The sequence below is a fragment of the Ptychodera flava genome, chromosome 18 (assembly GCF_041260155.1).
Source record: "Ptychodera flava strain L36383 chromosome 18, AS_Pfla_20210202, whole genome shotgun sequence".
Taxonomy (NCBI): Eukaryota; Metazoa; Hemichordata; class Enteropneusta; family Ptychoderidae; genus Ptychodera; species Ptychodera flava.
Window position 1 is genome coordinate 33,902,263 of NC_091945.1, and position 20,054 is coordinate 33,922,316.

The 20,054-nt window shown below is 37.3% G+C and overlaps 1 protein-coding gene across 4 annotated transcripts in view; it reads left to right on the top strand.

Moving 5' to 3' along the window:
- The window catches only part of LOC139117449 (multidrug and toxin extrusion protein 1-like), a 34,914-nt gene extending 15,281 nt beyond the window's left edge, over positions 1–19,633 (top strand). For all 4 annotated transcript variants that reach the window (XM_070680567.1, XM_070680568.1, XM_070680570.1 and 1 more), the window contains 6 exons: positions 2,082–2,190; positions 6,365–6,440; positions 7,915–7,984; positions 15,301–15,433; positions 17,728–17,822; positions 18,235–19,633. In XM_070680567.1, coding sequence (XP_070536668.1) covers positions 2,082–2,190; positions 6,365–6,440; positions 7,915–7,984; positions 15,301–15,433; positions 17,728–17,822; positions 18,235–18,756 — 1,005 coding nt within the window. In that variant the 3' untranslated portion in view covers positions 18,757–19,633. The remainder of the gene's footprint in view (positions 1–2,081; positions 2,191–6,364; positions 6,441–7,914; positions 7,985–15,300; positions 15,434–17,727; positions 17,823–18,234) is intronic.
- The last annotated feature ends 421 nt before the right edge of the window (positions 19,634–20,054 follow it).

Here is a 20,054-nt window from a genome sequence, read left to right on the forward strand (position 1 = left end):
TTCCCCTTTATCCGGACTCAGAACAGGATGGACACTTCTTTACAATTATAAACTACGATCAAACCCATGCTCTGACAAACGCTGTGAGATGATATTGTAGGCGATTCGATCCCTTGACGTGCCGTCCATCAGATTTTTCACCATATCTTCGTTCCAAATGCCTAAAAGACACTTTATTTCTTCCGTAGCCCAGTTGACTCCTCGACTCGCCATGTCTAAAATGATACTGAATCGTCGAATAGGTCAAAGATTACACTGCATGTCAACTACAGAGGGCGTCAACTGGGACCTGAGTCGGACAAAACGCGTTCACATACGCTGTTTACTGCTCGGCCAGAGACCTGGGTCGGCCACAAACCACCCCTCTCGACTAGGACAGAAATTGTCCGGACAGTGGCCGGCCAGAACCGTTCACACCTGTTTTTTGGTCGGCCACGAACCTGGCTAGGACAAGGGCCGAGTCTTTTTGGCTAATGTGAACGGCCCTTTTATCTAGTGTTGGAAGATTAGGTAATTGTAGGATTGGTTTTGGCACACTACAGGGTGCACATGTGTGTTAAGAATAACAGTTGAGGAATGTTCAGATCTTATGCTTTTTCAATCAACATGCTTATAAGCATGATATCTTAATCATTTTTTTGTGTTTGTAGACTATGAGGCAGAGTGATCATGTAGGCTATTAAGACAATCCATCTACTTACATACTACCGTGCTTTTGTTAATTTAGCTAGCACCTTGAAAATGAAAGATTTAAACTTTTTCTCAAACTTCCCTCAAGCAAACTGTCAACTTTCAAATTTCCCAATATTAACTGATATTCGAAATTTAAAATTCCAGCACCATTACTTTGTTATGTCCATGGTGAAAATAAAATTCCCAAGTTTCACAAAACTAATGCGATGGAAACTTAAATTTATTTTACTCCATAACTTCGAAATGAGCCCCCACAAGTCACTAGGAAGGCCAAAAGAATGTTGCAAAACTTTGAGAGTCCAAATATCTGTCCCTGAGGCACGTTCTAACATATTGCAGCAGCTATTTGGGTCTCCTGGTCCATGTGAATATGTCCTTGCATTCTGCATTCTGTATACGTAACACACCAAACAAAAATCATAGCGTCATGCTTCTACCAGTACACATCTACTCAAACCTCAGCAAAAACACTGTCACAACTTAAATTCATGTGGTATGCAGCCATTCTTCCTATAGCTGAAGGATCATTATGGCAATGAAATCTGCAGGCTCTATATTGATGAGCTCCAAAACTTTCAGGTAGTTCAACAACATCTAGATTGACCAGATTGACTGCTGGAAATTTCCATTGCCATATTGAACAGTAACTCATACCTTGAGTGCAGGAAAGTTTATACGATTACATCAGATGATATATATTATACCATGAGCATGGGACTATACATGTATATGCACAAGGGTACATGTAGGTGACATATTGCCTGACGTAAGGAGGGCAAATATGGTCTCCTGCCTCTAGGGTTTGTTAAAAGTCCCTTGTTTGGACCATAATAATGTTTTTACATGCCTCTTTCACACATAGTACGTACTGTAGTCCAAATTTCTGTGTTTACATACAAATGACAATTGTGTGCTTTATTTCCATGTTCGATGAAAATCGGTTGAAAACATAGAATTATTTTCATCATCAAATGGTGCATAGTGAATCAGTTTTTGCGCTTTATCGATTTTTACATGTATATATAATCTTTTAACAACAATATTTCCTGTGTAAAATGTGTTATTTGATCAAGTTGAAATTACTTTCAGTTCACTTGCAAGCAAATGTGCCCTGTGAGTACACACCATTAAATGCTAATAAGTGTGTGAAGTTCAATGTATGACGCATGTAATGAATTACAGTATGTTTGGTATAGCAATTTTCCTCATTATGGTAGTCAAGAGCTTATAATCATGGATATGTTTAAAATTCAGGATTATCGATGATACCATATTTACTGTCTTTATTTCACCATTTGCATCCTCTAGTAAAAATTACGTTGCTTTTTATGGTCATGTTCCAGCAGACTATAATTAATATGGTACTGGTCTTGTCATTATTTTTATAGTTACCATTCGGCTACTATCTTGTCGTCAGTATACGTGTTGGTAACAGTCTTGGTGCATATAAACCAGACCAAGCCAAATTAGCAGCAATTGTTGCCCTTATATCAATGTGTGAGTATTTCTCAGTAATTAGTTGTATCAGATACTAGACATTGTCATAAAAGCATTGTGAATCAGATTATCTTGTGTAACAAATTTTGTTGTTCTTGATCAGTGTTGTGATATCAGGGCTTAATTGCTAATATTATATAGGGCTGAGCCCTTGGTGTCGCGCCAGGGGTTAAGATTGGCAATGTTTTTTGTATTGATTCATGATAAACTGTAATTGTTACTTCATAAACGTTTATATGACAACTATGCCCAGTTTCCCTCTGATGAAAGCAGTTCACGTACTTACACGACGTCAAACCCTGCAGCAGGGCAGGTATAGATTTCTGTAGCGTGTAAAAATTTTGGACAAAAATTGGCAATTTTTACAATGATAACAGCCAATGGCGTTAAACAAGGGACGTATTAGCAATAATTATCATTGCAATGGTAACTGCACTGCCCACCTTCCACTTGCAAGCTAAAAACTATAGCGTTCCGTCTAAAAACTTGCAATTTTTGAATCTAATTATTGACACAGGGGGCGCTCTTCTATAATCAATCCCAGCATTCTTTGCGTATGCCCCCGTTCATATGCACGACAGTTTTCTCCGTTATCTATATCAACGATACTTTGTATCAGCGACAAGGTGTATAATAACATTTACTGGCTAATAAAAGAGGTATATTTTATAAAAGGCATGTTATATCATAGTAATTTGTTTCGTATTTGTTTATTTACGAGTACTCAAAAAAAAAAACATGGCGGCGCCCATCTTGGAAAGAAGGGTACACTTCCGGTTACTCGCATAGTATATTATGAATAAGCGCATGCGTAGTCAGTAAGCCGCTGGCGCGACTATCAAGAACAATGTGGGCCCAATGCAATGATTATGAATTGGTGCATGTACTTGATCAAGTTTCGATGATATTTTCATGCTTCAACAGACTATATAATCAGTGTTTTGCCCAGGAATTGTAAAGGTGGACACAGTGTCCCATGATTGTCAAAATAGGGGGACACTTAGTTACAATAGGGTCATGTGTGAGCGAAGAACGCAAGGCAAAGTAAAGTCACAAAGGCATAAAGGTATACATTCATTTTAAAATTAATATTGCTGGACGTCTCCTATAATCAGGTTTGTGGCAAAGTCATTTCAACTGGTTGTATTTACAGTTAAAAAAAGAGATCATGATAAAATCAATTTCATGCGCATTTTTCTTTTATGGTGATTCTTGCAGTGACTGCATAACATGTGTTTAACAGAAAAAAGAAGATGTTCATTACGCTTATGACTCCAGAACTAGAAGTGGTTGAAGACAATTAGTTTGATGCACATTGTAACCTGGGTTTTTATCATTACTGCTATAAAGTTCTCTTCTTTTTTATAATTGCTCCAATGACTGACAAGTTTCCCTGAAAATTGCAAAAAATAAAGTTTGAAAACAAAATATCTGAGAGAACTCCTTGATCCTCATGATAGCAATAGCACATTGCCATAAAGCTGTTTTGACAAGCTAGGTGGTTCTTGTTAAGATCAGCTACAATCGAGCTAGGGGGTCTTGACTATATAAGGAATTCAACATGGTGACCTTGATCTCGCTGGCCTGCAGAAGATCGGAGAGTTGTATGAGATTCCTTCTGGGGAAATTTAAGGCAAATTACTACTTTGAAAGTCAGGATATAGTGTTTCAACAAAATTGTGGGGTTGATGATATTTTTAGGTGAAGTCATGAGCTTCCAGTACACCAAAATACACGTACAGTCAATTCCGTTTGATGCCATGTGGCCCGGGCGAACCGGGCAGGTAACAGGTCAACTCGACCCCGCGTCAACTCGACCCCGGTCAACTCGACCCCGTACCCAAGACAACTCGACCCCGAACCCAAGACAACTCGACCCCGAACCAAAGTCAACTGGACCTGATATAACTTGCCCTATCAGTTTAAGTATTTACCTGGCACTGGTCAGTTACTCTTGAAGCACAGGGTGTTGTCTAAATGTCCGTCCCCAGGGGTGGGTAGGTGTTTCGTTGTATTGCTAATAAAGATATATTCTACCAACCTTTGGTGTTTTGGTCTTAAACTTAGCACTGCCCTTGACAATCTTGCGTTAACGTTTTATCAACATGCTGTATCTATTATCTGATGAGTTTGAGTGCCTAATTGGCCAAAGTAAGCAAGGGTAAATTACTAAGCTGTGGACGCTGTCACCAGATTATCACCGGATTAAATTTGACAAAGTCAACAACGAACGCGCCAGTAAGGTATAACTGAAGACCTTACTGGCGCGTTCGTTGTTGACTTTGTCAAATTTAATCCGGTGATAATCTGGTCACAGCGTCCACAGCTTAGTAATTTACCCTTGCTTACTTTGGCCAATTAGGCACTCAAACTCATCAGATAATAGATACAGCATGTTGATAAAACGTTAACGCAAGATTGTCAAGGCGCAGTGCTAAGTTTAAGACCAAAACACCAAAGGTTGGTAGAATATATCTTTATTAGCAATACAACGAAACACCTACCCACCCCTGGGGACGGACATTTAGACAACACCCTGTGCTTGAAGTTGACGTTTTGGACGTGATGCCGGAACGTGATGTGAACGCGAATCAAAAACCAAAGGGTTCGTTGTACACACTTATGCAAATATATTTGTGTTCTATTGTTTTCATGCATATAAACGTCGTTGAGGAGTACGATGCCGTATGAAGATCGTACGTTCGCATATATTCTCAGCGCCTTGGACACTGTTTTGAATTGAGAGGACAATGTAATTTATGAATGAAACAATTATAAAATTCATAAACAATCACAGTAAACAAAGCGCAACAAGAAACTTTTAACATTTGCCATGTAAAGTTCATTCGATCTCGATTTTACTTGTGTCTTATGAAAACACTTCATTGATGCCGTGGCTCCTATCGAGCTGTCGACGAAGTGGCACAAGCTTCTGAAAACCGTGCTTGCCGTACGTTACTACAGTAAACATTCTTGCTTTAGTACAGCCTACCGCAGAAGTTCAACAGCAATACAACACTTTGCTGATGATAAGAATTTAACCCGTCACCTGACAGGATGTGTTGATTTTGATACAACATATTCTTAATATATATGTTGGATTCTTTTTCGGTGATAAATTTGTTGATTTTGAGCGATGACTCGGCTGTTTACAGCTTGTGACGAGATAGCATAGTACAGTGGTAGTAGCAAACATAGGGAGCAGGCGACAGTAAACGCTCTCATTTTACCTAGTCGAAAAAAAACCAGACAAACTTTCACAATCATCGCCACCAAAAGCTTTGACGTTTTCGCTATATATTACCTTTACTGCATTTTTCAGTAAACTCCTTTGTGCCCTCTCAATTTTCATTTGCACGAGAATGCTTACAGTTTCAGTAGAAAAAAGTGCCCACCGTATACCCCTATATACTTCTGACGTCAGAAGTAGGGGTATACGGAAATCCTGTAAACCGTATACCTATGTGACGTCACACTATAGGGATAACTAGGTCTATGTATGTGATAAATATATATATATATATATATATATATATATATATAGTTTGTCTGTGTCATGCTATGTTAAATTCAGCTTACTTATACTAGTTACATTTTGTCTCAGGTGTCATTGAAATAATAGTGGCTACCATTCTTCATATATATATATATATATATATATATATATTATATATATATATATATATATATATTCGATGAATTTCACTTTTGCTTGATATGTCCATTTTATACAGATTTGAGAGCTAAGTACTATCAAGATATTTCTATACTCCACCTTCTACAGTTAAATTTGTAAAATTATTGCAATCTGAAAATGTGTCTATTATACGTAATCTATCAAAATTTATATTTTCTCCTCAAAGAAACGTTCTAGTGCAATTCCAAATGTAACAAGTTCTGTATAACTGAATGAATTTTTGTAGAGCACAGTCTACATTTGTATTTACAGCGTCTTCAGAGATGTAACTATATTTGTGATATGTATACTGTCGGGCCGGTGGCCTATAGTATATGAAATAAATAATATATATATATATATATATATATATATATATATATATATATATATATATATATATATATATATATATATATATAATATATATATATATAGTTTGTCTGTGTCATGCTATGTTAAATTCAGCTTACTTATACTAGTTACATTTTGTCTCAGGTGTCATTGAAATAATAGTGGCTGCCATTCTTCTCATCACCAAAGACGTTCTCGGTAATATTTTCACAGCTGATGAGTAAGTATACCCTATTGTGTAATCATTCATGTAGAAATGCAAGTAAAGTGTAATATGATACTCATTTTTGTGTGAGTCCTAGTTTTGAGCACTGAGAAATGATCTTGGTTGGCGCCTGTCTGTACAACTAATCAGGCAATGAGGGTTTTATCATATACATATCAAATATACAATATGACAGAATAATAAAATTTTGCGAATTATGTTAATTGGAGATTTTCATAACAATTAGACATTGTTATGGCATTCAACAATACAGGTACTGCTGCATTGCATTGCTCTTTGATACTTCTACACTGGTACATGCATGGCGTCATTTGTTATATACTGTACATGCATCTCAGAGTTCACGCATACATTCAATGCTTGTACTGAACTTGTGCTGACAGATGAAATCATTATGGGAGGATGTTCGAATGAAGTTATCGTTAAATTTCCAAAAATATGCAAATTAGGCATTAAAAAATGTAAAATTGGTAACACTCAATATCTATCGGTCATATTGCTCGATAATTTGTGTGCAAGTACTTAGGTAGGTAGACTTCATGTGTGTTGGTAACTTTTTAGCATGATTGTTAAGGAATTGTCTGCATGTTTGATCTGTTAGAACTTGGTTTACAGGGTCCTAAAGTATCTGTAGGTTTGTGTTGGACATTTCCCTATTTCGCACGATGACACTACCACCCTTGTTAAATAAATGAGGCAGAGGCAGTTTGGTGCACATGCCATTAATTGTCATGTAATTGTCATGTCGGTTCAGCAGCATTGCTAGCACTGCAAGATTGTTCAAGATGGTTGAAAGATACTATGGTTAAGAAACCATGAACAGCCAAATACTGTAGCTAGCATTTCATTCATTTTGATCCTTAACAGTAAAAAACTTAAACATTCACTCAAATTTTCGTCAAGGAATCTTTCAACCATTCACCTTCAATAATCAAAAGTAAGAACTGGGTTCACTGTACAAATTTTTTGTACCAGAGAAAAAAATTACCCAAGATTTACCGATATTTGAAATTTAAAATGGCTGCCATCCCTGTGTTAACTCAATGAAGAAAAATAAAATTTTTGATTCTCAAAAACCTACGACAGTGAAAGTTTTACTTTCTCAAAGGGCTTCAAATTGAACCCACCAAAGTGGTAGATCAGAAAAGAATTGAGAAAGTTAGAGAGTCCAAATATCTTTCCTTGAGGCCCATTCTACCTTAAAATGTGAGCACGGTGTTCTTGATGTAGTTTTAATCCTCACTGGCATGGTCTGATGACTGTGTAGATTTGCTCCATCTGGGTTTGTATGTCCAGCTGTAATCTCTGCTGTTGCCAGAATTATTTTCTTCAAGCTTGCAATGAATGATGGCAACGTACCAACTTGTATAAGCTTATCTACTGTTTTTGTTTTGTAGTATTATCTGAACTGGTTGCCTTTGGCTACAGTATCTAACAGATATTTACATTTTCATATTTTTTTCCATAGGGATGTATTAGCTATCTTTGGTAAAATCGTTCCTTTCGTTGCTCTCTACCAGTTGTTAGATGCTGTAGGGGTAAGTAATTTATACAGTTAGGGCTTTATATCTATCACTGATGTGGGGTGGGATACATTGAATTCAGTAATGAAATGAAACAATGTAATGAAGTTCCGAATTTGTCACACCTGGTAACCTTGGCAACATGTAGGCATTTCTTGCTCACAGTATTGGTAGTTTTTTCTTCATATGCAAATTGCAGTGGGCATGTATTGTGACGTCAACTTGCTTGAGGCGGCATATCTCTTCCTCAGTTTTCATATATTGTACTGAAAATTTGTTTTCCATTTGGGTTTCCATTCATCAAATGAATAATAAATTCTCAGAATCATAATTAGTGCAAAATGTCCAATGAAAACCAATGCAATGTACCCGGTACATGAGACTACTTTCATATTGTCCGGAAGTAAAATGCGTTTGCAAATGTGTTCATTTCAACCAGGGTTCAAGTTCTATAAGTAAAATAGCTTAGTACACAACATGCCATACTATACATCATATCAGAGTTGCAGTAACCATATCTCTTAAAGGGCCAGTAATGCTAACTCTGATGATTTTTTCATTATTTTTGTTCTGAGTGTTAACCATAATTTCTTGTTCTGGTCCTCAAAGCATGTTGAGATACACAGTATTCAGCTTATCAACTCAGATGTTCATCGTAAACTCTTTTATTATTGTTGACAAGTAATTGTGGTCCGGACTAGAATTTACATATAGATAGACAATACCAGAGCATTTTACACATTTAGAGGCTTTGTTGGCGAGCTAAGTGGTGGGTGTTTTCTTTTGGCTGTAGGGTAAACATTTACAATTGACATACATAACAAAAATAAAGAAAAAAAATCAGCAAAAGTTAGCATTGCTGGCCCTTTAACCTGTTCACCCCCAATAGACGATGTTCCGCTGATTGCGAGATCTCGCGAGACTTTAATACATGCCGTAGAAACAGGATTCCAGCTTAGTAATACAAGTCAAACTTTGTATGGAAGTAGAAAAAGTGCAGAACTGAGCAAAGATTGCAACTTCATATATTTTATGCAGTGTTTAACGTAATTAGCAACTTGTCCTGTTTTACGCAATTTGTCCTGTGTTGCGAGAACACGTCCACTGCGAACCACATATTCTCGCGATATCTCGGAATGTCTGGCGCGGTTCGGAACATGGTCTATTCCCTGTAAACAGATCCAAGATCCCCATTGAAAACAATGGGTTTGGGTAAAACCATGGTGGTGAAAGGGTTAGGGTACTATGTGCCTGGAAAGTGAAAGACTCGAAAGTGAAAGACATTTGCTCAAACTTTTCTCCAACCATTCTCTTTCAAAATCAAGAATAAAAATTGGGGGTCACTGTGCATATTTTGGTACTAGAGAAACAAATTATATTAAAGCTGCAAGCAGCGTTGGCGGGGCCCAAGCGTTTGCCATGGTTGAAAGTACTTGCACTGATGATACTATGTGCACATTTTGAGCTTCCATGTGTCTTGTGTGTAAGAAATTTTTAGACTAGTTGTTAACACATATGAAAATACATTTAAAAGCTGACGCATCTCAATTCTCATTTAAAATGAATTTGAAAAGTATGCTTGACAGAGAGAGACGAACAAGCATTTTAAATACGTGACAATAGGCCAAACCCGGAATTCGAATCGACCACGGTACAAACAAAGCCATGTGCGCAAACGCGCACAGACGTACGTGTATTTCCATACGCGTTCAGTACACATGTGGGTTTGTTGTACCGGCATCACGTGATTATTTGGGCGTACTGAGTATGTAGAACGGCGTACGCATCGCTTCCTTTTTATTCCGGAGTAGAACCATTGATGTATCTCATCATAGCTCATTCTGTAATTTTACATGTGTCCTATGTGTTGATTAATCCTTAAACTAGTTGTTATACATGAAAATTTCGTGTCAAAGATCGTTTTCCCGATTTCCCATTTACATCACTTTGAAAAGTGTGTGTGTCATAGACAAACGGTAAATAGCATTACAATAAATTTCAACTGATTATGTGGTCACTTGTAAGCCATACAGACTGATGTGATGACAAGAAAAATAAAGTTTTTTTTTCTCATCCTCGCGCGTGTCAATTCAGATCTGCTGTGTCCACCTATTTTCTGCTAATGAGGAAATAAATGAAAAAAAACTGCAAAAAATACATCACGATAGTGCATGTATAAAACAGAACCGTAAACTAAATAATTGACTGAAACATAAAACTGCAAAAATACATCACGATAGTGCATGTATAAAACTAGAACATAAACTAATATTGACACTGTTGCACTTAAAGTCAAACGCTGAACTGTTGCTGTACAAAAATAATAAAGCAACACTGCTGTTCATTTATCTCTGCGTGCATTCGTATGTTGTTGCCATTTTTTCCCGCGTTGTTGATTGAAGAATGAATAAAGAAACCCACGTCACCACATAGTTTTTGAAATATGTCTAGAATACAAAGAAATGTTTTGTTTTTCTTGGCATACTAGTTATTTTGATGACCTGTATACTATGAATTTGAAAATGTTGGTAGAACAAAAAGGTGTTCTTCAAAACCTGAAGATTCCAAATAATAAACTGCAAAAGTTACTGGCAATAACAAAGTATGGAGTTGTCACTCAGGAAATAAATGCTAAACATCGTGGTAAAAGTTGAAAATACTGTCTCTTTTATAAGATTACAATTTTTGCAATAAGAAGAGTGGGTAGCTGAACAAATCATAACAGCCTTGAGTACGAATCCTCCTTTTTAAGAGTCAAATAATACTAGTCCTGAGCACTGTTTCTGTTGAGTGAAATGCTCCCTTAGCTGTAACTTTAAAGGCTAGTTATACTTGTCAAAAGTTAGGCGTATGCGATGCAGCTATATTTAATAGTTACAAACCTGTAATCGCTATCAATGCTGTACTGCACATATCGCTATAGACAACGGCACGAAACCTGCTTCAGCATACCAGTTATTCAAACGAATCAGATATACGAATCAGATATCCATTCTCATAGCAGTTCAAAAGTAAAATACTCTCAGACTTGAGAAATGTGTGCATTTTAGACTTTCGACACATTTGCTTTACGCTTTAATTTAGCGAGCTTTGGTAGCTCGATGAATTTAGCAAGCGATGCTCGGACAGCGCACAGCGTATCGATGACACTTGGGTCAGGGGTCATCACCAAAAACGTCAGAGCGTATTCACGGCGAGCTCGAATCATGCCAGGATCGCAGAAATCATGGATCATAAATCCAAATGTTCATGTCTATTACGTAAAGAGAACCCTAAAATATAAAACACATAATGATTTGATATGGAGAAAGATCTTTTGTTTCACTGACAGTCAAGTTAAATGCTCAAATATCGCGACAAGACTTGCGCATTGGCACAATATGAATGCGTAAGTACGTCGACTGTACTCGGCGGACGAGCGAGCGCCTTCTCTGAAAATCTGTTTACGATATCACGTCACAATACACTGAAATTTCTTGCGAATTCATCTTTAAGGAGGCCAATTCACACAAGTTCCTAACGTCAGTAAAGATATTTTCTTGTTGGCAGCAATACACCACCAATGTTTTCACCGTTCAGGAGTGCCTTATTCGCTCTACGTTGACAAAAAAGGCGTAAGCTTTTGACCATGCAAATTCCAGTTGACTTTCCTACTCTGATCATAATCTTTCTTTCCATTTCATAGCTCTACTTGCGCTTAGAACCTGTGTTAGGGGTGGTTTCTCCCCATATTGGTGGAGCTGCCTAAGTAAAAAAACGAAAGTTTACCGTTTTTGCTTAGTTTCACCGTCACTACAATCCTTCAGTGTTGACGACGACACTGTACTGCACAGTGCACGGAGTAATCTGTAGGCACATTGTGCGAAGTTGTCCAACCCAAAACTTAGTAACATTTTAGTCAAATAGTCATGGTAAACATATGGGGTACTTTTGGTTTGTGAGCTATTTCGTTACAATGTTATTCATTACTGTATGTGTTACAAATACGATCTTCTGACGGGGATGAACAGAGATAAAGCATTACGTCTCAAGTTGAACGCAGGACAGCGCGTGGACAGACTAAGTGATGACATCATAGTGCAATTTTCGATTCGCAGGTTTGGCTAATTTTTGCCTAAATCTTCTCAGCAAACGCTACTTTTTTCTCGCATTTGCGATTTTGCGAGCAGGCAGCGGAAACACTGCCTGCGTCATTGCGAACAAAGGAAGGCCACAACGCACCTTATTTTCAAGCAGGCGATTTATGTTTGTTTTTCAGATTTCGTCCATTGAAAATCCTACCCGCACGCGAAAAGCAAACAAGAATTTATTGTATGGCGCCTAATGTAGAGTGTGTGGATAAAATACACAAGGAAAGTGCTAAATGAGTCATGGAGTTGATCGTTTGACAGAATCTAGTATCGCTTAGTTTCGAAGTTAGAGTCAGTCCTTGGAAGTCGGATTTGTGAAAACCTGTAAGGTGGTGAAATCTACGATATATATATCGGATATTTACCAGCGATTTGACAGAATCTAGTATTGTCTAGTATCGAAGCTAGAGTCAGTCCTCGGAAGTCGGGTTTGACAAGAACTGTGAGGTGGTGAAATCTCCGATATATATCGGATATTTACCCGCGATTTGATAAAATCTACTATCGTCTAGTATCGAAGCTAGAGTCAGTCCTTTGAAGTCGGGTTTGGCAAAACCTGTAATTTGGTGAAATCTCCGATATATACCGGATATTTACCCGCGATTTGACAGAATCTATATCGTCTAGTATCGAAACTAGAGTCAGTCCTTGTAAGTCGGGTTTGACCAAAACTGTAAGGTGGAGAAATCTCCGATATCGGATATTTACCCGCGATTTGACAGAATCTAGTTTCGTCCAGTATCGAAGTTAGAGTCAGTCCTTGGAAGTCGGGCTTGACCAGAACTGTAAGGTGGTGTAATCTCCAATATATATATCGGTTATTTACCCGCGATTTGACAGAATCTAGTATCGTTTTGTATCGATATTAGAGTTCCCAAATTGCCGATAAACATCGAGTAAATCTCGGCGATTTCACAGATCTGGCGTACCGAAGCACAGGGCCGGTCATTCTACTATCGTCTAGTATCGATATTAGAGTCCCCAAATCGCTGATAAATATCAGGTAAACTTCGGCGATTTCACAGACCGGGCGTGCAATGGCACAAAGCAATTACAGTGAAATACGATCAGGTGCAGAACTTTATTAAACAAGGTGTTGTTTTAATCGATGTGTATCAGCGATTTTTACGACATTAACACACTGGGCTTGATGTGGTCTTGTTTACAACTTTAATAAGCTACATGCTCTCAGTTACGCAACACACCAGGGCCATTCCATGCATGTCTGATAGAGAAACATAAACAAATCACCACACCTTGCAATGTCATGTATCTTTCTTTTTTATTAGTTATGAACAAGTGAGCGTGCATTCAGACACCTATACATAACATTACCCGAAAAGCTTCATTTATGATCCTTGACACTCACATATCAGCTGTGCGTAGACCCCAGTAATTGTGCCCTGGTGGGACCTTGTCCCGCTCTTATTCAGTCGGCCACCCCTTAAAGTTAGTGGCACACTGCTCTAAGTACTTCCGTGGCAGTATACTTGACAACGTCATCCTGGCGTACAAAAGCTGGTCGCCAAAGTTGCCTTACACAAGGCGCCGAGATTAGGGTTCGTGTAGCTAGGGTTCGTGTGACTGCCAGCTGAATTTGACAGCGGGCATTGCAGTCTGTTGTGCCGTCTTTGACTTTCCAGTGTACAATATATCGTACATCACTAATCGATCTTCTGACTGACGAGGTATTACACTGCAGCCTTATGAACATTGAGGCGACTTAACCGATCCAAATGCTGTTTGCAAAGTGCTCGCACTAAGAAAGATATGAGTAAAATTTCAGTTGAATCTGTGTGTTTGTTTTTGAGAAGAAGATTTTTAATGATTAAACTGCGATTTTCGCTATATCCAATACTGCGAACAAACCTACTGACTGACCCAAACGCCTTTTGGAAATTAAAAAAACTACCACTAGGGATTATGAGTGTAAAATTTTAGTTCAATCTGTGTATTTGTTCTGGAAGAGAAGATTTTTAAAGATTAAATTGCGATTTCACAAAATCCAATATGGTGGCCAAACCACGTGACCGATCGAAATTTTTTTTGCAAACTTGAAAGAGATCACTGTAAGAATGACATGAGTAAAATTTCAGATTAATCAGTGTTTTGGTTCTGGAGAAGAAGATTTTTAAAGATTAAATTACGATTTTTCGCAAAATCCAATATGGCTGCTAAACCACGTGACCGATCCAAACGCCTTTCGCAAACTTAAAAGAGATCACACTAAAGATTATATATATAAAATTTTAGTTCAATCGGTTGACCGGTTCAGGAGAAGAAGATTTTTAAAGATTAAATTGTGATTTCACATAATCCAATATGGCGGCCAAACCACGAGACGATCGAAATGGTTTTTGCAAACTTGAAAGAGATGACACTAAGGATGACATGAGTAAAATTTCAGCTTAATCGGTGTTTTGGTTCTGGAGAAGAAGATTTTTAAAGATTAAATGAGTATTTTTGAAAATCCAATATGGCGGCCAAGGTCACGTGACCGCACGCGATTTTATTTGCAAATTCTAAAGACCTTAGGTCATGCTTGCTACACAAAAAATTTCAAATCGACTAGACCCCTAGGTCTTCTGGAGAAGCCGTTTTTTGGTTTTTGGAAAATCCAATATGGCCGCCAGGTCACGTGACCAATCAAAATTTCAAGGGTCAGGTGCACGAGTACTAATTGACACCTATTTGCCCTGCAAATTTGAGAAGTTTTCGTTCAGCCGTTTAAGAGATCTAGGTCGACAAAGAATCGGCAGAAGAAGAAGAAAAAGAGGAAGAAGAGGAAGTAGTAGAACTTGAGCAATAACAATAGGGTCCCAGCCGGTCGCTTGGGCCCTAATAACCAGATTTACTGAGATTTTGAATTCAAAATAGCTGGCATTCCGATCTTGTGTTGACTCTATGGAGAACAATAAAATTTTTGATTTTCAAAAACCTAAGCCACTGAAAGGATTCTTACACCAAGAGCTTAAAACTGAGCCCCACCACAAGTGGTGGATCAGAAAAGAATTTTAAAAGTTTGAGAGTCTGAATATATGTCCCTGAGACGCATTCTACCTTAAGGCACCATGAGCATCGGTTAAGGTAGCACAGCAAAATAACCAATCATCCATGTATGTTCTAGCTCAGGCTAAGGTGTGTTTTTACTGGCGATGTACTGATAAATTTTAACTACCTGTTTTCAACCTTTTGTGACAGGAAGCAGGTATTGGTATCCTTCAAGGCTGCGGTCTTCAAAAAGTCGGTGCTATGGTCAATTTCATTACTTATTACATCATTACCGTACCGACAATGTTTGCCTTGGTGCTGGCAGCTGACATGAGTGTTCTTGGTAAGTAACATTCATTTGTACAGAAGAGTTCAAGAATGTAACTCTAAAACTGTATGTGTTCATTCTGTGGGCAAGAGCAGAATCATTGCACAAGTGTTACTTCATCAACGAAACTGCTTAATTTTTTGCTCATATTTGGTTTTGTATATAAATACCAAAAGAGCTTATATGATGAGTCGTTGGCGTCTGTATGTCTGTATATTTGTGGGTATTTATGTGTGGATGTATGTCCTTCACACACAAAGGCTCCCATACCGCCAGAGCTACCATCTCAGTATTTGGTGTACAGGTAGATGCAGGGGTTGAGATGTGAATTTGTTCAAATGAACACATCAGTGTCAAAAATGTGCAAATGAGGTAAGAAAAAGTGAAATCCTGCAAATGTGCAGGAGTGATGGCATGCCAGTAAGAAAAAGGCAAACTCCACTGATCTTGAGTCATTTCCTATCATTGTTTATGAACTGTTACAGACCATGCTGAAACCATAGACAGTAGAGGGGGGGGGGGGGGGAAGACCATCTATACTCAAACTAAGAGGGGCTTGTTTCTGCTATGCATGTTGCTAAAGTTGACCTCCAGTACCTAAAGTTTCAGACCTTAATTACTTTTGTCATTCTTGTTTTTTCTGGTTTAAATATTTCTTGTTGTATTTCTGGTTAACATCAACGTAGAATTTTCCTCCACTGAACAGATAGAAACAACATTTATTGTTGATCATTGGTAACCCATACTGGTATATATACCAATTCTGATCAAATTTGAGCGACACTGTATAATTGCGGTATTTTTACTCTCACGAATGAAATTGTCAAAGAGAACATTCATAGAGCACTGAGAACCTTGTTGGGTGAACTGAGCATTTATATTTTGGAACTAGATGATTTAATGTGGGAGCACAGAAATCTCTCCCTAATAATGCAAGCACAACAACATTAATATTATGAAACCCAGAGAAAGAGAAAAACGTAGCATGACATTTAGAATCCGGAATATGGCAATCATATCATGAAATACCAATAAATCAATGAGAGGAGAAGTCTGGAACTGGATTTTATAACATATCAAAATGAAATTTACATCATTTAGGAACTTTGCTTGTATTGGTAAAAATAAGGTGTTGAAGATGATATTTTTTGAAGCCAATCCCATACTTTATATTGAAAAGCTTTAATATAGTCATTATTATTTTTTATTCAATCATATTTTCTTTGCAAGTTAAAAAGTCATGGCATCATGTTTATTAAGTTTCAATCATTGTAACAGCTAGTGCCAATGACTCCGTGTTCCCATTTAAACAATGGGAAACTTGAATACGGTATTACGTTAAGTATACTACTGTTTCACTGAAGGTAACTTTCATGTGACAGGTAGCTCAGTTGTCATAGTTTGAACAAACATTTTACAAGATCATCCTTAAAAACTTAAATCCAAAATGTTTTTGTTCAACCAGGCATTACAAGTAAGTTAAGGCAGTATGCGTCTCGGACTTTCCTCAATGAAACTTTCAGCCATACTCTTACCAAATGAAAAATAAAAATCAGGGGTCTCCATGCCAATTCTTGTACTAGAGAAACAAATAGCCTAACTTTTACTCATGACATATTTGAAATTCAAAATGGCTGTTATCCCTGTCTTAACTCTATGAGGGAAAATAAAATTTTTGCTTTTCTACAAACTAAGACCATGGAAATTTTTCTTTTAATACTCAAAGAGCTTTCAAATGAGCCCCCACAATTGGTAGATCAGAAAAGAATTATAAAAGTTTTAGAGTGCAAATGTCTGTCCCCAAGGTGAATTCTACCATTCCAGTAATGCTAACTTTTGATGATTTGTGCATTATTTTCATTTTGTATGTCAATTGAAGTCTATTTGCTCCCAAAAGAATGTTGAAACACTTACTACTTAGATTGTCATCATACCTATTTGTGTAAAACACATTGAATTCGAGGCCAGAGCAGAATCACTTGTCAACAATAACACGAAGATTACACATGTACAGGCTGAGTTGACAAGCTGAATACTATGTAAGAAGTCATCTATTGCATCAAAGAAGTTCCTCCTATGGTTGCACCCAGTGAACTTGAAGACAGCAAGTAAAACAACTTATTAAACAAGTGTATTGAACACTCTCAGACTGGCAAAATTCAACCACAATCTATCAAAGAACCTCAGGATTGAATTTTAGAGTCAATACTGTCTATGCTGATATTAAACATGCAGTATCTCCAACAGAATCATTGAAAATTACTCTCTGCATACTAAAGACACCCAATATGACTTTTCTCTCTTGTTAGGTGTATGGGTGAGTTTAAATGCAGCAATGGCGTTCAAAGCTGCGGTATTGCTGGTTGTTGTTATACGACTGAAGTGGGAAAATCAAGCAGAAAAGGTGAGACTTAATTCTTTCATTATTTTTGAGTCCTTACCCCTGCTTTGTGACCAGGGAACTCAGAATCATGTAAGCTCCTTCAAATCATGACAGCCTGCTTGTAGGCAGATCTTACATTGAAAGTGAAAGCGTTTAAAGATTTGCCTCCATTATTTCCACAAACCTTTTGCATCATTAGTTTTTAATTTCTTTTTTAAAATTGTTGTCTTTTATGTGAAAATGAACGGGGGAGTTGAGGAGCTAAATGGTTAAAATATTACATTTGAAGTGTTAGTAAAAACCCTGATCAATGGGAAAAGAAGTCTCAATTGCTTTTAAATTCAAAAGTCTTTCTTTCAGATATTGTTTATGCATGCATTGCTTTAGATGTATACGGTGTAGCTGACTTTGCCTTTTAAACCTCTCCTTGTAGGTTCAAAAGAGGGCAGGCTTTAATGCAATGAGGACTGACAGTCTAGGAGTATCAAGGACAGTACAGGATGATGGGCACATGGAACAATTGGAAATGGACAATGATGTCAGGGCTACTTGTGAAAAGACAAGTTCACATTCACAGACTGGACCATTGTCAGATGTGGATATGGCACTAATCATAAGCAGAAACACAGCCATACATGTAGTTGATGATCCTGATGAAAAACACAACAAGAACAATTCTTACCATATGTCTTCCACATTGACAAAGACCAACCCAAGTCACTCAGAATCTAATAGCATTGAGGACAATGATTCTGACAGAGTGCCTTTGGATGTGATCATCTGTAGGAGACTTTATTCATTACTAGTAGTTTCTGTGATATTTGCAGCAAGTATCTTGATTTACATATTTGTTGAAATTCCTACACTACCTGACGATGTCGACGACTGCCTGCAGACAAACAGCAGCTTTGCTTCACTCAGTAACATGACAGTTTGTAATACAACTGTGATGTGACATTGTTGGATAAGGACTTGGGCCAATTTTGCCATTCTATACAAGCAAGTGTGAAATCATTCTCCCATTTTTCATAATGACATAAAACCAGAGGAAGCTAGTGGATTAAATATATACATTAATGAACAGAAGTTAGTTTTATAGCATTAGTTGCCAGTTTAATCACAGCTATTTCAAACAGGGTATGTATCAAAGAGTTGCTGATGTGTATGAAGTGCCTGATGCATAATATTTTTTAAATACTGCACATTGTACGTTTTTCCTTGAACATGGTTCTACATAAAATTTACCATGGAATTTTATGCATTTAGATATGATCAGTCTCCACTGCCTACCTAGACCGTTATTCATATCAGAAAAGAAGATACATGTTTACTCATGAATCCACAGCACAGTCTATACTCTGAACAACAAACATTTGTCAGAGCATTTTTATCAGTATTTAAATTGTGATAATTGTTCCCAAAAGAATTTCACCATCCAAAGTTCTCTTTGGTGAAAGAAAGTTTTGTACACTTACAGCAAGCAATTTGGCAGGATTTACTGTCTAGAATTTTATATATTATATAAATACAACTTTTGATAATTTTTTCACTTTGAACTTTTTTAATGTAAACTGAAGTGTTGTTCTAATCCCAAGAGCATATTGAGATAATATTCAGCTTAGCTTGTATATGTGCAGACTGCATTGTTATTGTTGACAGTTGAATTCCAGACAAGAATTCAAAGGTAAGCAATAACAGTGAATTTAGACATAACATACCGTATTATACACATCAACAAAATGCAGTAAATAATGGGTGTTTCGATACTTTGGGGGAATCCAGAAGGTATGGTTCCAATAAGTTTTGTAAAATAAAGTCATTTAAGCAAGTTATGCATTAGTAGTATTTTTTTATGTGAAACACTTTGACCTTGACCACAATATGATCATATAATGTCTTCACCCAGTTTCACTAACATGTGAACTTGCGTAGAGTGAATGTGATAGAGAAGTTTCAGATGGAATCATAGTGATTGCTGCACTATACATTGCGATAATGCCAGTACATTGCATTAAAAATAGTTTTATTCAAAGACTTGTACCAGGTCTAGTAGTAGAACAATGAGTGGCAATTAAATGTAAAACAAAACTAGTGAAAAAGACCATCAAACATTACAAGTACTGGCGCTTTCATCAAAAAAGCCAACAAATGCATGTGATTACAGAGGGCCAGAGCAAAACAAAACAAACGAGAACATTTCACAAATTTACTAAAGATGCTAAATACAAGCCAAGTCAGTGCCAAACTGTGAAA